General features: G+C 37.8%; 1 protein-coding gene across 3 annotated transcripts; it reads right to left on the reverse strand.

The window, feature by feature from the left end:
* Positions 1-6,855: 6,855 nt before the first annotated feature.
* Positions 6,856-17,698, reverse strand: LOC137103627 (septin-2-like). 3 transcript variants are annotated; one of them, XM_067484134.1, is made up of 4 exons: positions 17,565-17,698; positions 16,032-16,109; positions 12,408-12,733; positions 6,856-8,904 (listed from the first exon to the last, which is right to left on the reverse strand). In XM_067484134.1, exons 2-4 carry the CDS (start codon positions 16,040-16,042, stop codon positions 7,649-7,651), a joined length of 1,593 nt encoding a protein of 530 aa, XP_067340235.1. In that variant the 5' UTR covers positions 16,043-16,109; positions 17,565-17,698; the 3' UTR covers positions 6,856-7,648. The 3 variants fall into 3 exon arrangements, with proteins under 3 accessions (XP_067340235.1, XP_067340233.1, XP_067340234.1); XM_067484132.1 differs by lacking the exons at positions 12,408-12,733; positions 16,032-16,109; positions 17,565-17,698 and adding exons at positions 9,948-10,005; positions 10,698-10,826 and having other exon boundaries at positions 6,856-9,248; XM_067484133.1 differs by lacking the exons at positions 12,408-12,733; positions 16,032-16,109; positions 17,565-17,698 and adding an exon at positions 9,377-9,919 and having other exon boundaries at positions 6,856-9,248.
* Positions 17,699-18,687: the final 989 nt, after the last annotated feature.

The raw sequence follows: 18,687 nt of genomic DNA on the forward strand, positions 1-18,687 counted from the left end.
CAACCAGATATTTCAAATACTGGACGTCTCTAAACATCTAAATTAAGAGCTGTCCTGATGTAAAGAAAGGACACCTATTTTAGAGGCGTGCTGAGGACTGTTTAATGTCGTGGACAGACACTCACCATCTACTAAAACTGTTTTAGACGTCCAAACACATTTAAAATCATCACCAGTCATACCCTGAAGAGGAAAAGGGGACGTGGATCCCCCAATATGATATAGACATCACATGCATGTCTCTCCTACATCAGATGGTTGCTGGGCTGTTTCAGTGATGCACTAAACACAGTTCAAATGTCTTTGCTGTGATGTCCATACAGACACAATCTCAACACCTCCCTGTGCATTGATGAAAAACTATTGTGATGCGACTGATGTATAAACTGAAAAGTGATGAACAGTATCAATAACTGATTAGAATAAAACAGCAGCAGTAAAAATGTGTGTGTTCAGCTTCTGAGCAGTGAAGATCATCACTTTATAAACTATAGTCAACAGGCAGTAACCAAGCACAGGTTTAAACACATCACATCATCTTTGCAAAGATCTAAGATCTATCTAAAATCTAAATCATCCAAAGACAGAGACACAGAAAGTGCTAACACCTGCAGACTGGCAGCTGATGTGTGGACACAGTTAAGCTTTGCTGAGTAACACTCCTGTCCCCACAAGTACCACATATTCCAACTTTCCAAACATTTCCTTCCAAAAACTACAGCTTCCATTTGTCCACACAGAGGCAGAAAAATGAGTTATACAAATACAGAGTGAGCGTTTTGCTTCACTGACTGTTTGCTGTCATATTAGACTTGTTATGACTGAATGTTCCTGGATCCACAAAGGCTGATGTTTATCAGGGACACGAAGAGTGGATTTAAAGAACACTTCCCTGTGAGGAAGATCAACACTTTCACTCATCATTCAGCCTCTACGTTTTATGTTTTGTTTTTTTAATTAAACTTTTGTATTTCATTGATGTTAGCTGAGATTTCATTTGGAAAATGTTGCATTTCTGAAGATGTTTAAGATGTTTCAGTGAGTCAGCAGTCAATGAAGTCATTGAGTCCGGTCGCAAAGCCGGCGCTCCTATTATGTTCTGAAAATACACAATATTCACCGGTACTGACACCTCCACACGTGTCTCCAGGATCCTGTGGACTTAACTAGCTAAACGATAAACTGTTCACACTGCGCGGGAAAAATCCAGGTGTTGTGATTGGCTGATTGCAAGTCACGTACCAGTCGCTACAAGGTGAAAAATGTTGAATTGTATATGTAATTATTTTTTAAAAAATGTGTCTTTTTTGTTTTTCCCTGGACATTTCTTTGACACTCAACTGATGTTTCCCAGATGATATTTCTTTCTATAATCAAATTTAACCTAATGTCAAGATGTGTTTCTGTCTACAAAGTGTACAATTGAATCTCATGGATGTCTGGATTGGTTTTGATTGTCATACTGTTTATTAAGGAAAATACACTTCTGTATTATTGTGTATAGTGTGGTCTATATTCAGTACATTAACTTGATTTGTTCACTGATTGTTTTGCTGTTAGTCTGTCAAAGGCGTTTGTAACCACAACTGAAATTAAAAGCAAATAAGAGCTAAACTAGTGATTTCTTTGACTATTGATTCATCTTCTTGTTATTTTATGTCTATTAGTGTCTTTTTATTCTGTAAATGATGAAAAAAATATTTCAAAATCTGTTTGTGGGACCCAAGTCACATACAGATGTCTTGTTTTATACAGATAAATATACAATTATAAGAATAACAATTTGAGCTAAACAGAATAAATTTAGAAATTTACTTCTTTACAACTCACCCGGTATCCGTGCTTACCAATTTTAATTTTTAGTTCTGGTGGCTGTCACCATAGGAGCCGCTGTGTTCAGTTCTCTGGGATGGTCTGCAGTTAGACAATAACTGACCTTGGAGCAGTTCTGCAAACACTTCAAGACAAAACATGGATATGAGACAAAGTTTGAAGAACATTTTAAACCTCCTTCAAAAGTACAGTGAGTAAAAGTTGCCATTATAAATAGGTAAATTGCTAAGAGTAAAATGTAATCATTTAACCAGACTTTTATTTCCATCACACCAACCATCCCACAGTTGGTGAAGTGTCTTTGAGCAAGACACTGAACCCCAACTTAGTTGCTCCCGGTGAGCTATGGCTAGCTACATAGCAGCTGTCCCATCAGTGTGTGAGTGAATGGTTGAATAAGAAGCAGTGTAAAGGGCTTTTAGTGCCAATAGGTAGAAAAGTGCTATTTAAGTGCAGTACATTTACCATTTAACTGATTTTCTGTTTTACCGAGTGACAAAGTTTGGAATAGGAATAGAAAGTCGAGGAACCAAGAGCATAACAAACAGGTATAAAGCAGCTAGAGTAGAATCAAATATTAGGTTAATTATTTGGCTGTAAAACTGCACGTTATGAAACAGGTTATTTCTGTTATTTTCTCCCCCACATTAAGTATATTAGTGAGCACTGGCTACAAAACAAAATCTCTTTTTTCAATTGCACTACAGCCTCCAATCTACAACATCAAAGTCTCCACATAGAATCATTGATATCTGATATTTTGGGGCAGCAACTTAAAATGCATGGTCGCCTCAACGCTTCCTTTTTGTCTTAAGGACGAATAAAAGTGAGTGATCTGCTGACTGTGATGGAGTGTCCGGCAGGTGGAGGTCAGACAGATACTGTGGGCCGAGACCATGAATACACTTAAAAACAAAAAGAATTTTAAAATCATGTTACAATTTCCTGTATTACACCAGCCCTCCATCTTCCTCTGACTGTAACCAGCTGCTGTAACCTAATCACAACCATAAAATACTTTAATAATGCTGCAGTCATACAAATGGGACATTGTACAAGATCAGATATTTTGGCGGACAGAAATACGCTGTCTGGTATCATTTTATTCATATATTTAGTGTCAATGTAATTGCAAAATGTCCTTTAGTTTGCATGTGAACATATTCTCATTAAGCCCGTGCCGTACGTGCTCACTTCTTCGTCTTACGTGACACCAAAGTTAGGTATGAAGTGAATGAGGAAAAAGCAGGTGTGTTGTAAGACAACGCCTGTAGCTGTAATTAATTACATCTAATAAATTTTCTTTTATTGACGTTGGTCTTACTGTGTTTCTACTAAACAGGGTAACATTTTCTGATTTCTCCTTCAAAGAGTATTAGTGTAAATCAGACACATAAAACAATACATGCTGATACTTAAATGTTGTAGAACAAACGATAACTATGCAAGAAAGTGTTAACATCACACAACAACAATACAGCCTCCAATCTACAACATCAAAGTCTCCACATAGAATCACTGATATCTCCTTAATCAAATGGAAATTTTAAGTTCTTCTGAAACTTTCCTAATGTAAAGTTAAAGAAGAATGGAGATGACATAAGTCACTGATCCCTGACCTCTATCTGCTGCTGATGGGGACTCTCTGCTCACAGCTGCCACAGGGTCCTGCCTGATTTAAAAAAGCTGGATGTGACTGTGCAGCACATCCAGCTTTTTCTAACTTCCAGCTTTAAGTGAATGTATTCTAACGTGTTCATAGCAGTTAGTGATTAACCAAAAAGCTTGTTGTGGTAACTTTGACTTTACCTGAGCTGTCTGCTCCCTCTTTGCTGCAGAATGGGACACTTGGCTGAACTCTGTCCTCAGACTCGGAGAAGAAGCTGCTCCATAAGTTATTTTCTTATTTGCTAATCTCAGTGGTGTCTTAAAGAATTCATATCCAGTGACACAAATATTTATATTCTCGTACTCTAGTTAACCTTTAACAACTAAATACACGCATTGTAAGGTCATTTCTTTATTTCCCATAATTGTCCCAGGTACAGAATCATTGTCTACCATTAATTTCTAGCCCAACTTGCAATATGGCGATGTGCATTTTGTAAATTGAAAAACACGTTGATTTACGCACTGCAACGTCTGTGTGCTTTCACCCTCGTTGTTCATTCTCTACACCAGCCTGTGTCAGAGCACCTTTAAAAACTAAAGTTAAACTAAAAGTTTCATTTTAAAAGTATGCTGATCACGAGTCAGTCTTCTACAGGGAAATGAAAATAGCAATGGCCTGGTCATTGAATATTTTTGCTAAACTAATCAAGAACCAAAGAGTTTAAAAAGAAGGCCAACACACCTGAGTCCACTATCATTAAGGGACAAGCTTATACATACCTCAGGACTATTATTAATGCTACATTGAACTTTAAAGAACATTGTGAAGCTTTGTGCAGGAAGGGACACCAGCACGTGTTCTGTTTGCAAATCGATAGGACCACGATGATGCTTTTATCAAATCTGTTTAGCTTTTTCTCATGTCATATTTCAGAAACGTGCCTCTGAATGAAAAAACTCACTGGATTAGATCAATAAACGGTCGAGTCGGCTAATTGGGGAGTCACAGCCGAGTCTAGAATCGCTGTACAACAGACAGGTGCAGCTGCTGGCTAGCTTCGTCTGTAATGATAACTTGGGAAGCAGACACCCTCTCTACTTTTTTATAAGTTTTTATTGGCCTTTCAATTTTTTATTGATGTATTTGCATCTACTTTATTCCTACCTTTGCAAAAATGATCAATAAGCTTCGTGAGTGCTTGTCCACGTCTCTGTTTTTAATTGTTTCCTGGTATTTGTCTGTTGTCAAGACAGAATACATGTGTGTCAAAGAGAGGCACCCAGGTGTCCATCCTGTCCATCTTTGTCAGTCCCAAAGAGAACCTCAACATCTTAAGCTCTGCTACCTCCAACTCTGCCTCCTGTCTTTTCTTCAGTGCCACTGTCTCTAAGCCGAACAACATCTCTGGTCTCACCACCGTCTTGAGCACCTTTCCTTTCATTCTCGCTGATACTCCTTTATCACACAACACACCTGACACTTTTCTCCACTAACCTCATCTGTCAGCAAACAAGAAGGGGCTCAGAGCTGATCCTTGATGCAGACCCACCTCCACCTTGAACTCCTCTGTCACACCTACAGCAAACCCCACCACAGTCTTACAGCTCTCACACCAGTAAATTCTTTTTCAAATTTGAGTTCCCACACTCACATATTAGGTGGTGGACCAGACTCTAGTATAAACTACCGTCAATAATAGAAAATTAATTAGATGTAATTAATCAGAACTACAGGCGTTGTCTTACAACACACCTGCTTTTTCCTCATTCACTTCATGCCTAACTTTTGTTTCCTGTAAGATGAAGAAGTGAGCACGTACTTAGACAAACAAAAGAAGTACAAAAGACAGAATAACTGAGACAACAATGGTTTGTCTCATTTCTAATATAAATACACCAGGTGTATTTCTAATATAAGTAATAATATAAGTAGGTCTAATATAGGTAAGTGTTAACATCACACACAATACTAAGACAAACAATCCACAGGACCAGAACATGAGGGGAGTTAACTTAAAAGATAAGACGACAACCGAACTAACGTCGACAACTAAAGGGGATCAGAATTTACCAAAATAAACAACAACGGCTCAGTGACAAATAAGGCCAATGCATGAAAAAAACAAAGTCTAAAATGAACACACAGGGAAAAAACTACTTAAGAGACGTGGAGCAGGAAACACAACTACAAAAGTGGGGTGGGTGAAAACACTGCACACTATGTTACATTAGAAAACACTAATGTAACAAATTAAACACAAAAGACCAAGCAACACTGAACAGAATCTCCAAGGTTCACATAGGAAACTAAAATACACAAACCAAAGCAAAAAGGTTTAACATTAACAAAAGAACTAAAAGATGTAAGCAACAGAAACGCAGGGGCAGGAATAATCAACTACACAAAACTTCAGACATAACAAAAGAACAAGGGCTACTAGGAAGCACACAGAAGAAACAACTAGGAGACAGGGTGAAAAATACACCAAAAATCAGACCAAAGGTTGCTGATGCACATAGTCCAGAACACAAAGATAAGCTCACAGGAGTCAGGGTTGCTAAAAGTTCAGCATGTTCACTGGAGGTTAGACAACAAGGATCTGGCAGAGAATTGTGGGGAAGACTGGACTTAAAAAGTGAGGGGAACAGGTGCAAACAATGAGGGATGACGAAGGTAAAGCTGAGGAAGGGAACTAGGCACAGGAAGTGGGGAGAAGGGGCCACAAAATAAAAGTCCGAATGGAGGAAGTGTGCTGGGACCATGACACAATCACTTCCTTTCCTTTCAACCTTGTTTCCTAAAAAATACATTTCTATACAACCAAACTGCAAATATAATTATGTATTTGTAGTGAACATAATGACTTAATTATTATGTTGCAATGCAACATAATTTTTAAATGAATGAAACTGTAAATAGGGTTACAAAGAGATTGTGGATGTGTTTAAAAGTCACGTTTTTTTAAAAGACATGTTTTGTGTTAAATGACATTTTTCTGTGTTCCACAAACCCTTGATCTTACTTTAACCAGCTGCTCTAAACACAACAAATACACAACTATAAAATGCTTTAATAACACCATAGTCACACAAACGTCCACTGATTGTCCAACTTCTAAAATCTAGTTGAGAGAATCTCTGATCAATTGTTAAAACCATCAAAGTCATTGTTTATTAAGCCTTTAAGCAGTAGAGGGGTTTATCGTTTTAGCATCATACAAGCTTCCAATTGTTATTAGTGGAGGTTGATCCGCTGCAAACACACCTTAAGGCTGTAAACAGTCTGTATGTTTAGGTATAAATCTATTAATTTACTAAACGATGTTGGAAATGATCAGTACTTCAACATAAAGCAGTAACAGACACTCAGAGCTCTTTGTATCAAAGACAGAAACTTGATTTATTCAGGTTAAAAATGTTATGCATCATGAAAAGTATCAGACTTTTATTAAAGACATTCAAACTTATTATACTACAGTTCATTCTGCTGAATCAATGTCAGAATAAAGTTTAATTAACAAATAGAAACACAGTGAAGCCTTTTTACTGAGATTGAGGCAACATGAGAGCAATTCAACCAATCACAGCCTGGATCCACTGAAAACATTACCACAAAGAACCAGTTCTGATCCACAGTCAGTGATCGGAAGAGACTGTTGTCACTAACTGTTGTAGTGAGCATTAAGCACCAGGGGGCGTCCTCCCACCATGTCAGAGCTCAGCTGGGAGCCGCTCCCACTTCCTGTCGACACATGGACACAGGACAGTGTGGACTGATAGAGACTAGCTGAGCTGCAGGATTCATTCTGCACCAAGTGCAGCTGACTGCAACTTCTACAGCACCTCCACTGTAGATTGTTACTGAAGTCAGTGCAAATGCTCTAATATGTTTTTATCTGATGACTGGAGCAGAAAAACATGCTGAATAGTGAGAGTCAGAGACTTTATGATGATTGAGTGATGATTGATAAATAATTGGTACAACAACAGTTACCATCAGTCTTTTTTCTATATAATATCCAATAAACCTTATTTAACCCTATAGACCAGAAAGTTGTTAATTTGCTTTCAATGATTAACTGATAATGAATTCATTGTCATAGGACAAAGCACACAACAATCAGAAAATGTACAGTAATTAATACCAGTGTGAAAACATTAAAAACTGGATTATGATCACTATGACTTTTTTCTACTTCTATTTTTATTTTTTTACATTTTCTTTCAGTTTAACATACGTGTGCTGCAGCTTTGCTCTGGTTTCTTCATCCACTCCACTTCTCACCTTCTCCAGGTTCTGGACCTTCTCTATGTCTCCTTTCTCCTTTATTTTCTCAATCAGGAAGTCCAGGTGGTCATGAATGGACAGAGAATTCACATTCAGGGCGATCTGCTCCAGTTTAACAACAAGTTGATATGACTCTTCCAGCAGCTGATCCTTCTCTGCTGCCAGGCCTTTCATTTGCTTTTCTAGATTTTCCAGAAGAGTTCCCTTCATTCCACTCTCTGACTTGTTCTTTTCATACTTCTCTTTCATTTCCTGCAGGGTCTTCTGAACTTTCCTGGTCTTGGTCACATAGGACCAGTTTTCTTTCACATGAGCGGATACAGGACACTTGTTGGTACAGACAGTGCAGCGGCCTTTTCTCATTATCTTACAGTCTCTGGGATACCAGGCCATTGTACAGCCAGGATAGTGACAGTTTTCTTCACAGACGGTACAGCAGACGGCTGCGTCATAAAACACCTTCCACCACATTCCACTAACAATCTGTTCTTTCTTTTTGTAGATCTCATTGACTTCTATAGAAAACGTCTCATTGTTCTTCATCTCTTCTTCATATTTCTTCAGAGCTTCTTGATTCTGTTGGATCTCGGTCTGTTTTTGTTCAATCAAACTGATTCTTTCTTGCAGGTTTCGGATGCCGGCTGCCAGTCTATGGCGTGTTTTCACCACTTTTCTAGATGTCATTAGCTTCTGGGGTGCACATCCTTCCAGGAAGGCTCTGAATTCACCCATTCCCCCCATTGATACTTTGCATGCATTCTTTATACTAACCTTGGTTTCCTTTGTTCTCTGTTTGCTCTGGCAGTTATTAAACATAAAGTAAACGGGTTGATTCTTCTCATTTTTGGCACATTTAATGTTTAAATCTTCAAGAGCTTGAAGAACATTTTCAGATACTATTCCATCTGAGTGTGTGATCAGACTCACAATGTTCTTCTCCAGGTCTTTCCCAAACAGAGACATCACTGAATCAAAGATGTATCTCAGTCGGTCGCTCAGTCGATTCTCAGTCGCCTTAATCACCAGACCTACTGCATTGATTTCTTGAATTCCGTCCTTTTCGCTGAACAAGTCCAATACTCTTTCACTGATCTTGAGATCATGATCAATCCCTCTGGTGTCTCCATATCCAGGAGTATCAATGATGGTCAGAGAGTAGAACAGGGGTTTATCTTCAAATCCAAAGATTTCGTACATCACCACATCTGATGTCTGACTTTCTGACTGACTTCCATCCCTTCTCTCTACGATCTCAAACCAGATGTTGTCCTCAAACGTCACTCCCATGGCATAATTCACCAGAGCGTTGATGAGTGTAGATTTTCCTGATCCTGTTTCACCCACAAGTAAAACGGTTTTGTTTATCTTGTTTATATTTTTTTCTCCAACAGTCATTCAGGTCAGAGTTCCAATTTTCTCTTTCTTTGGCATCAGCTGGTAGACAGCAGGAGATCCTGAACAGGTCAGAACACTTTTGGAGATGATGTCCTCATATTTTGGTGAAGTGTTGTTGCTCCTATTGAAAAAGTCAGAGAGTAGAGAACAGTGGAAAAAAAAAATATTAATATAACTGATTCTCTTTGAAGGGAACCGGTTGTTTATATATGATATGATCTTACAGCCAGAGGTCAGGAAGTGACTTACATTTACATAGAACAAACTATTATTAAAAGCACAGTGGAGGTAGTTTCGTGGTTTGGGCTGCTTCTGGAACAGGTTCACTGATCTTTGTTGATGATAGATCTCATGATGGAAACCATGTTTCAAAGCTGCACTCTGATGTTGAATCATCAGTCTTCTTAAGTCATCACTCAGTTAACATTCTTATATACTCTTCATTGAATTTACAGTTAAAATGGCATTAAAACAAACATTTATGTAAAAAATTTCAGGTTCAGAATAAAAACAAACATGCATTCCCACTTTTTTAAATACATGATCACATTTTAACATCAACATGTCAATAACATAATTTTAACTTTATTTCCATACAGTATTATTTTATCTTTATGAGGTTGGGAACAAAATGCATTTTGTATTTTGTAACTGTGTTTTATACTGTGATCCTTATACTGTGTGTTCATCAGTAGTTTTTCTGAGGGTAGAGAAACTATTGTCTTTAGGTATAGAGTACATTTTGTAGTATTATATATCTGTATTTATACCTCATAACTTACTTGACTATACGCAGCATTTTTTTTTTGTTTTTACTCACATGATGAAGTTTGGTCCAGGCAGCTGTGAGGATGAAGAGGTGTGATGGAGCCTCGTCGCTGTTTAAGTAAAACATAAATGAAAGGTTAAGTAGCCTGTTACATTAATTTACAAAAATACAACTACATCTGAAACAAAATGATTATGATATTAAAGGACCATTCCACTACTGTTGCATATCATGTGTTTCATAATTCACCATGTGTTTCTACTGTACACTTCATTTCCATGAAGAAATATAATACAGTGATACTGTAATTATTACATACAATGTTTAGTCATGTATTTTCATTTCTACCAGACGGAACAGACTCTGAAAACTGATTTTTGTCAATTAAAATCTGATACAAACTAACCCATATAGTACATTTAAATGTATTATTTAGTACTTTACATGTACAGTGAGTGCATGAAATTAGTTTAGACAAAATCATGTTCACCACCTGACATATGCTTATACAGTGTGAGTGGGACCCTGGAAACTTCTTTATACAATCATTTACACTCATGTACAGTAAATGTAAAGTAAAAGTTAAAACATACTCATATTTTTTGTGACTACCAGGGTGCTCAGAAAGGACACCCCAGCTAACAACTTTGTATTCCCTGCATCTCTGAAAAAGCATTTTGATATAATACACATACAAAATGCATACAGCAGTAAACTGTGTATTTGCTTTTTAATGATGAAATGAATGTTTGGCTTCTCTCATTATTAACATTATCATATGCTCTTACGAAGTGATCTTACCTGTTGTTGGATCTGGAAGCTCTCTGATGCCAAAGAAGCAGAAAATAAGCAGAAAATAATGAGTGTGCAGAGGTTTTTAGTCTGCGGGTAGGACGGACTCTCTGTGGTCACATGATTTCACAGAAACTCTTTACATCAGTATGTCTTTCTCAGTCTGTTTGTAAAGCTCCTACATGTAAAACCCCAGAAATCTGCAGTGTCTCTTATTACTTACTTACTATAGATTACACATTGACAGTTTTGTTCTCTCTTAGTATAGACTCATTTTACTCTCAGTCAATTTACAAAAATGTCTGAAAACGATTGACCTTCTCTCTCGTTCTTTACTACAGTCACTGCCTGCCCGGTATGACAGATACACTTAATCCATAATTGTTTATTTCTATCTTTGGGGGTCTAAATAACAAAGTGTTGTAATTTAGAAATAGTTTATTTAATATTTTGAATTAAAGCTGACAGTTTACACTTTAAACACATCTTAGTTGTTTCATACAGATATTTCACTTTATTAATAACTCAATAAGAGAAAAACTACAGTTATAAATGCTGATGTAGAACATTTTAATATCTTGTTTGTCTGTAAACAAGTTTCAAGAGTCAATTCCTGACTTTCACTGAAAAGGTTTATTAAAGTTTATTAAAGCTTTTACTGTTTTTGTAGAATGATTCATAAATTAGTTTTTAAAACCTTGGGCAGGTCTATAATGACGGAATCACTGAGTACATTGTGTTTACAGTTACATCTGTGCAGAGACAAACAGCACTGTGCATGTTGAGTTAGTTCCTGGATATAAACAAGTTTTATTTAGTCAATGTGCGTTTGGTGTACAGCAACTTCTGCATCTTTACCTGACCTTTGTTCATCTTATTGAGAAAACATCACTTGGGAAAACAAGAACTGCTATTATGAGCGTGGCATGTGCAGTATGTGCTCATATGACCTTAAAACAAAGTGAATGTGAGGTGTGTCTGCAGGTGTGTGATGGGCGTTGTCCAAAAAATTTTTGATTGTGAGTGTGAGCAGAAATAATGTGAGAGCAGGTTTAATGTTTGTGATGATCATCATCTGAATGCATATGTAAGAAGAAGATTATTGAATGTTTCTTTTGCATTGTTCTGTGATGTGTATGCAGTGCATTCAGAAAGTTTTCTGACTCATTCTGAACTCTGGATCCCTTCAGGAAATTTGTGAATTGGCCCATTCCTCCCTCTGTTAGTCTCCATGCATTCCTTAAACATAACTCAGATTCCTCTGTTCTCTCTGTGCTCTGACTGTTATTAAACATAAAGTGAACGGGTTGCAGCTTCAAGAGCTTCAAGGGCATTTTCAGCTGAAACTCCATCGGAGTGTGTGATGAGGACAATGATTTTCTTCTCCAGGTCTTTTCTTTGAGGCATCAAGAGCTTTTAGAACATTGATTGGTGTTGCTCCATCTGAATGTGTGATCAGAGCTACGATGTTCTTCTCCAGGTCTTTTCCAAACAGAGACATCACCGAGTCGAAGATGTATCTCAGTCGGTCACTTACTCGATTCTCACTCGCCTTCATAACCAGACCCACTGCATCAACTTCATGAACTCCGTTCTCTGAACGAAACAAATCAAACAATCTTTGACTGACGATGACATCTAGATCGATCCCTCTGGTGTCTCCATATCCAGGAGTATCAATGATGGTCAGAGAGAAAGGCACAGTTTTATCGTCAAAACCAAAGATCTCATACACCACAACATCTGATGTCTGACTTTCTGACTGACTTCTCCTCTCGCTCTCTACGATCTCAAACCAGATGTTGTCCTCAAACTTCACTCCCATGGTGTAATTCACCAGAGTGTTGATAAGAGTAGATTTTCCTGTTCCTGTTTCACCCACAAGTAAAATGGTTTTATTTTTATTTTTAAGATTTTTTTCACCAACTGTCAGTCTTGTCAGAGATTCAAACGTTTCTTTGTTTGGTCTTAGCTGGTAGACAGCTGGTGATCCTGAAGTAATTAGACTGCTTTTTGAGATGATTTTCCCATATTTTGTGGTGTTCCTATTAAAAACAAAGAAAGAGAAAACTATATTTAAACTATATTTATTTTTCCATTCTTGTACATCATTAGTTTAATATTTCTGATTAATGTTCAAATCTTCAAAAGCAACAAGATAACTTTAGTCAAACATGTTGCATACGTATTTTGAAATGAACTAGCACACTTAACTTTTAGGAAAATTAAATGGGACCTGTTTTAGGTATTTAGGTATTCAAGTGCTGATGCGCTTTGTTTCCTCAGCCTGGTCACATGACATTCCGATCTTCCTACCTATCTTATCACCTCTTCCTCAGACCAGCACCGTACCTGCTTCATTTTTGCTCCTGTTGACTATCCCTCCACTTACTCACCTCTGGGTGACAATTCCCTCTACTACCTCCTTTCACTGGATCACCCAGTATCCCTCTACCTGCAAGCTGTATGATGTGTTCCTCCTTTATTGCCACAATTAAGCCAACCAACAGTCATTATATCTCAACATGGTTCTCCCCATACTTACCAGTATTTCATATGTACAGTGCTTGAGAGTGAAAAACTGCATGTCCAGAGGTCTCAGGACAAAATACACCGTTCCTGGTACCTGTCACTTGACCAGACCATCACCTGTCATTGACTTTATAATGTCCTCAAATGTTTTAACTACTACTCTATTGTACTTATCTCTGTTCAGGCCTACAGGATAAACCTTACAATATAATCTGGCCACAAATGGAACCTAAGAACACAAAGAGTTGGAAATTCAGTTTGAGGGGGCACTCTCCCAGGATGACAAGATCTGACATTTAATCGTTAACCCACCAATTAAGTCATCCATCTCTCTCATCTGTTTCAGCACCAAGTCTAGCCACTACACATTCTGTTCTGGATCCCAAATCTGCTCCACCTGGATAATACAATGATGACTCCAGTGGTTGCAGGGTCTTCTTCTTGATTAAATTCTTCTTGTGTAACCTAAACCATCTCCCTGATACTGGTCCATGCCCAGTTGTTGTGAACAGTGGAGTGGGAACAAAACTTTCTGGAGATTCTTAAAAGAACCAAAGCAAGTTTTTTAACCCAACCAGACCAGAGAGAGAGGCGTCACCAGCTGGAATCAAGGCAAAGGCCCATATTATATCACGCTATAGACTTCCATACTTTATCTGGTGACAGCTCTGGAATGAGCTGGCCCTGTATGATATGTTTTACTGTGGCCTATTAAGGACAATTTGGCCATTAGAGACCTGTCTGAGGACCTCAATGGTCTCATCAATCTTGACACCTGGATAGACTGGACACTTCATAAGACCTTGTCTGAATGTACTAACTCATCTTTTCATACTCCAGCACCATGCTAAGCCTGTCCCAGAATCTCTCTGTCTTTTTCCACTTTTCCATCCCCTCTCTATCCAAGTGCTAGATGGTCATCTTCTGGACCCTTTTCTCATTATAACTGATCTGGTCTGTAGAAAACCATCATGAAGAATCCACCTTCCATGTCATTCATTCTTCACAGTTACACTTGATTCTCAGTGCAACAAGCCCCACATTGATTGGAAGACAGGCAGAATCCTGAATTGGGGGATTTCTGGTTCATCTTATGCCTCTGTGAAGCCTCTTAGTTAAAGGAATCTCTAGAAGAGTATCCCTGTCAAATGTACCCTCTGTCTATCTGGACCTCAAAGAGGTCTTCAAAAAGCCAAGGCCACCACACACCTCCACACACCTCCACACAGACCCTATTATTGTGCCATCGATCTTCTCCTGGGAACCATGCTGCCTCGCTGTAAGCTTTACTTCTTATCAGCCCCTGAACATAGGGCTATGCAAAGTTATATGGATGAGTCACTGATGGCAGGCATTATTAGGCCCTCCTCCTGTCTTGCAGGTGTAGGTTTTTCTTCATGGTAGAGATAGATGTCTTTGCCCGTGTATTGACTATTGAGGCCTGAACAAGATTAACAATAAATATAAATACTCTCTGCTAATTGTTTCATCTGCATTTGAACTACTTGAAGAAGTCATCATTTTTACCAAACACTAATCACCTAGTATGAGTTTCTCCCGACAACTTTGACCAACTTTGAATTATGACATTGGACAGCAAGAGTTACTAGCAGCCAAACTTGCCTTCCTCCTCCAGCTCCAAGAAAGGTAAAGCAGATGGTACTACACACCTCCTGGTATCCCCTCTACTGCCTCCCTTTCCGGAGGTCCCGAGATAGAAAACACTCTTCCTGGTTCCAGTCACCTAACTCGACCATTACCTATCATTGAGTGTATCATGTAGTTAAAAAAAATCTTTAACTGCTATTCTGTTGTTTTCGTCTCTTTTCAGGTCCAAATAACTATAAACCTTAAAAAAATCATTTGGTGCTATTGTTGGTTGATTAGATTATGTATGACAGCAAACCAGCATTTGAAAAATATTCAGTTTTTCATTAATGTGGATCTAAAGCTCTAGCTGTAGGTTATTTATGAACGTTATTGTTGAACAATATTGCTACTTTAATTTTTTAGACATTTCCATTGTCCAATTTTAAAGAAACTTGTTAGAAGTGTAAAGGGTAACTTCACTAGTTTTCCACTTTTTATTGCTTTAGTTCAGGGTGTAAATGTATATTAATGCTTTTAAACTTGCTCTGGCCTCCCTATATTAAGATATTTCTATGTTTTTCCCTCATTAGGAGTTCAGATGATGTCATCTAGAGGAGCTCTTGAAAAGCTGGTTGACCATGAATATAACCTCTGTGACACTACATGATTAGAACTGAAGGTTCCTCCAAGTGATGTCATCTGGAAGAGTTTTAAAACTAGAAAAAGAGAGATATTTTAATCTCAGAGGGAAGTTAAATGGCAATTATTGACATGTACTCCCCAAACTAGAACCAAAAAAGCAAGTTCAATATCAGTAAAGGTGTGAATGTTGTGTAGTGAACTGTGCATTTTTTCTAAAAAACAAATGCCTCAGTTTCCAAATGTCACATGTTGTCTTCTCTTTTAATCAAAAATGGCTTTTAAACAATGTGTAGATTGTTCCCATTCTCTTGTTTGATGGCATTTACAGTACAAAATTAAAATTAAAACAAAATAACAATTTCACAATATTTTAATGAATAAAACATTTTCAAAGACACCATTTTATTATAACTAAAGCAGCTTAAATTGAACTTACTAAAATACCGTAAGAAACTGTATGCTGAAATGATTAAACCTGTTTGATATGTATATGAATTTTCTTATACTATGTGTTTATCATATGCGCACTGATTTTTTTCTCATTTTGTTATAAAGGATAACTGAGTTATTGTTACTCACGACTTTTCCATGGTGATGCCTGGTACAGAGAGTTCCACAAAGTAAGGATAACAGGATAAGAGGTGTCTGACCTTATGTCTACGGATGAAAAGGGAGAAAAAATACCAAAACCAATGTAACTCATATTAGTTGAACAAAAGTTATAAAATTCCAAATTACAGTTCCACTGTCTTACATAATTACTGAAATGATGTGTTTCTTGCCATGTTAAACCAACTTTGGACCCTGATAGTGTAGTGTTTTATTTTAACATGCAAGTTCTTTTTTATTAATGACAGCATTATCTGTTTATCACAGTCCAAATCAGTATCCTGACCATGTTCTACAGAGGGACCATTGAGAGCATCCTGAGCAGCTGCATCACTGTCTGGTTTGGGAACTGCACTGTCGCGGATCGCAAGACCCTACAGAGGATAGTGAGGACAGCTGAGAAGATCATAGGAGTCTCTCTCCCCTCTATTATGCACATTTACACAACACGATGCATCTGCAAAGCCAACAGCATTGTGGACGACCCCACACACCCATCACACACACTCTTCACACTCCTGCCATCAGGAAAGAGGTTCTGAAGCATTCGGGCCGCTACATCCAAACTGTGCAACAGTTTTTTCCCGCAAGCCATCAGGCTCCTCAACACACAGAACTGAAATGGAACTTACACACACTACAACCCGAACTCAACACACTCTCATCACTCAGTACTCATCTAAATTCATCTCAGCATCACTTATTTATTTATTTATTTTTATTATTCTACACTTACCGCACTGCACTGTTTACCTGCTGTTTTTTGCACATTCCACTGCAATTGCACTGTTTACATCCTGGACATTCAAATGCACTATACTGTTTACATGCTGCTTTTTTTGCACCTTTAGCACACTTGACTGTACTGTACTGTAAATTAGTATACAGTAGGTTTACTGGTCGGCACTGTCTTAGGTTCTGTGTCCTGTCCTGTGTTACTTGTGTTTTCTGTCTACACTGTCTATCTGTACTGTTTTTCGTCTGCACTGTTTGCACTAGGTTGCACTCGATGCACTTTACATAGCTTGTGTTGTTTTGTAGCACCTTGGTTCTTGGAGGAACATTATCTCGTTTCTACTGTGTACTGTGAACCACTGTGTATAGTAGAAATGACAATAAAAGCCACTTGACTTGACTTGAGTAAACATATATAGGAAACTTCTCTAATGATTTGGATAGACGTTAAACATAAATCATAGGTAATATTATTATATTTAAAGTGACTGTGTGTGAGTTTTCTGTGTGAAAAGTTACAGTTCACATCCCAAAATACCTTTCATTAAAAAAATATCTTAAAAGTGTAATTGTATTTATGTTAAATTATATAGTTATGTTTTATAGTTCAGTAATAAGCTAATATTAAAAACCATAATTTGGCCAAATTGTAAACATGTCATTGGACTTGTGTTTGTCCTCTATGTGAGTGCTATTGTTCTTTGGAAGAAATGTCAAAGAAAGTTTAACTTTACCATAAGAATGAAGTTATATCACGTGAGTCCTTACCTTCTGAGTATGTTCAGTCTGTATATATCCTGTCTTTACATGTGAAAACATTTGAACTTTCCCCTTTCAGAGTGATCTTAAGTACATTATTAGATTCATAAGCTCTTTAATGCTGAGGAGGGAGAAAGAGCAGTGCTGAGAGGTTTTTGTATCAGGAGGAGGGACTGATTTGTTGGTCACATGGTTTTATGTAAACTGCCTCAGAAGAATCTCCCCTCCCACATCTCATTATCTGTTAGAAACATGACTGCTTGCCATGGCTCATGCTAAGATCTTATCTCGGTCATTCTACCACCTTCAGAGATGTGTCCCATTTTGACTTTCGGCACAGATGTTTTGCTCGGTTATGACGTTCCGTGTACATCCTGCCTGTTAGTGTCTTGCATTCTGCTGTTATACGCTGGATTGTCTCAAAGGGCATTTTTCCATATCAGCCACTTGTATCAGATGGTGGTACACAGTGTGCAGGGGTTTGTCCTTCCATGATGGTTCCCGCTCCTAATCCTCTTGCTTCTCTGGTTTCTGCTGACTGAGGTATTCACTAAGCCACTAAGTCATTGCTTGGGGGCATCTTCCTAATGCATTCATGGATCTTTGTTGTCTCATCCTGGACAGTGACTCTGATGTTCACTAAGTAGAAGTGTAACATACAAGATAAGAGAAGAATTCTGCTCCTTCCACAGCCCCTAACAAAGCTCTGGATTCCAAATGTTGCAATTAAGTGTATAATTTATAACTACAATTGGGGGAAAAAGTGATACAAAAGTGAAGAATTATAAAACAACAAACAATAAGATGTATTCCCCAAAAAAAGTGCTGCCATCATCGACATGAAGCAAAAACAGACATTTACCAAATCTAACTTCCTATGGGGGAAAAACAAAAACAGTGGAGAGTGAAAATATTTACAAAACAGAAATGGTGGTAGAAAGTACTTTTTACACGATACACGATACAATACACTAAATACACACAAAACTATGGCACTAGGCCCAACGATACATTAATCTAAATATTTATGATCCAGAATTTACAAAAATGTTTGTGAGGGTTTGGAAAGCGACAGAGAGAGGGGGACAGAGAAGGACAAAGACAACTACGGGAAAAAACACACAGTTAATGT

Source organism: Channa argus, chromosome 18 (assembly GCF_033026475.1).
Source record: "Channa argus isolate prfri chromosome 18, Channa argus male v1.0, whole genome shotgun sequence".
In the NCBI taxonomy this organism is placed as follows: domain Eukaryota; kingdom Metazoa; phylum Chordata; class Actinopteri; order Anabantiformes; family Channidae; genus Channa; species Channa argus.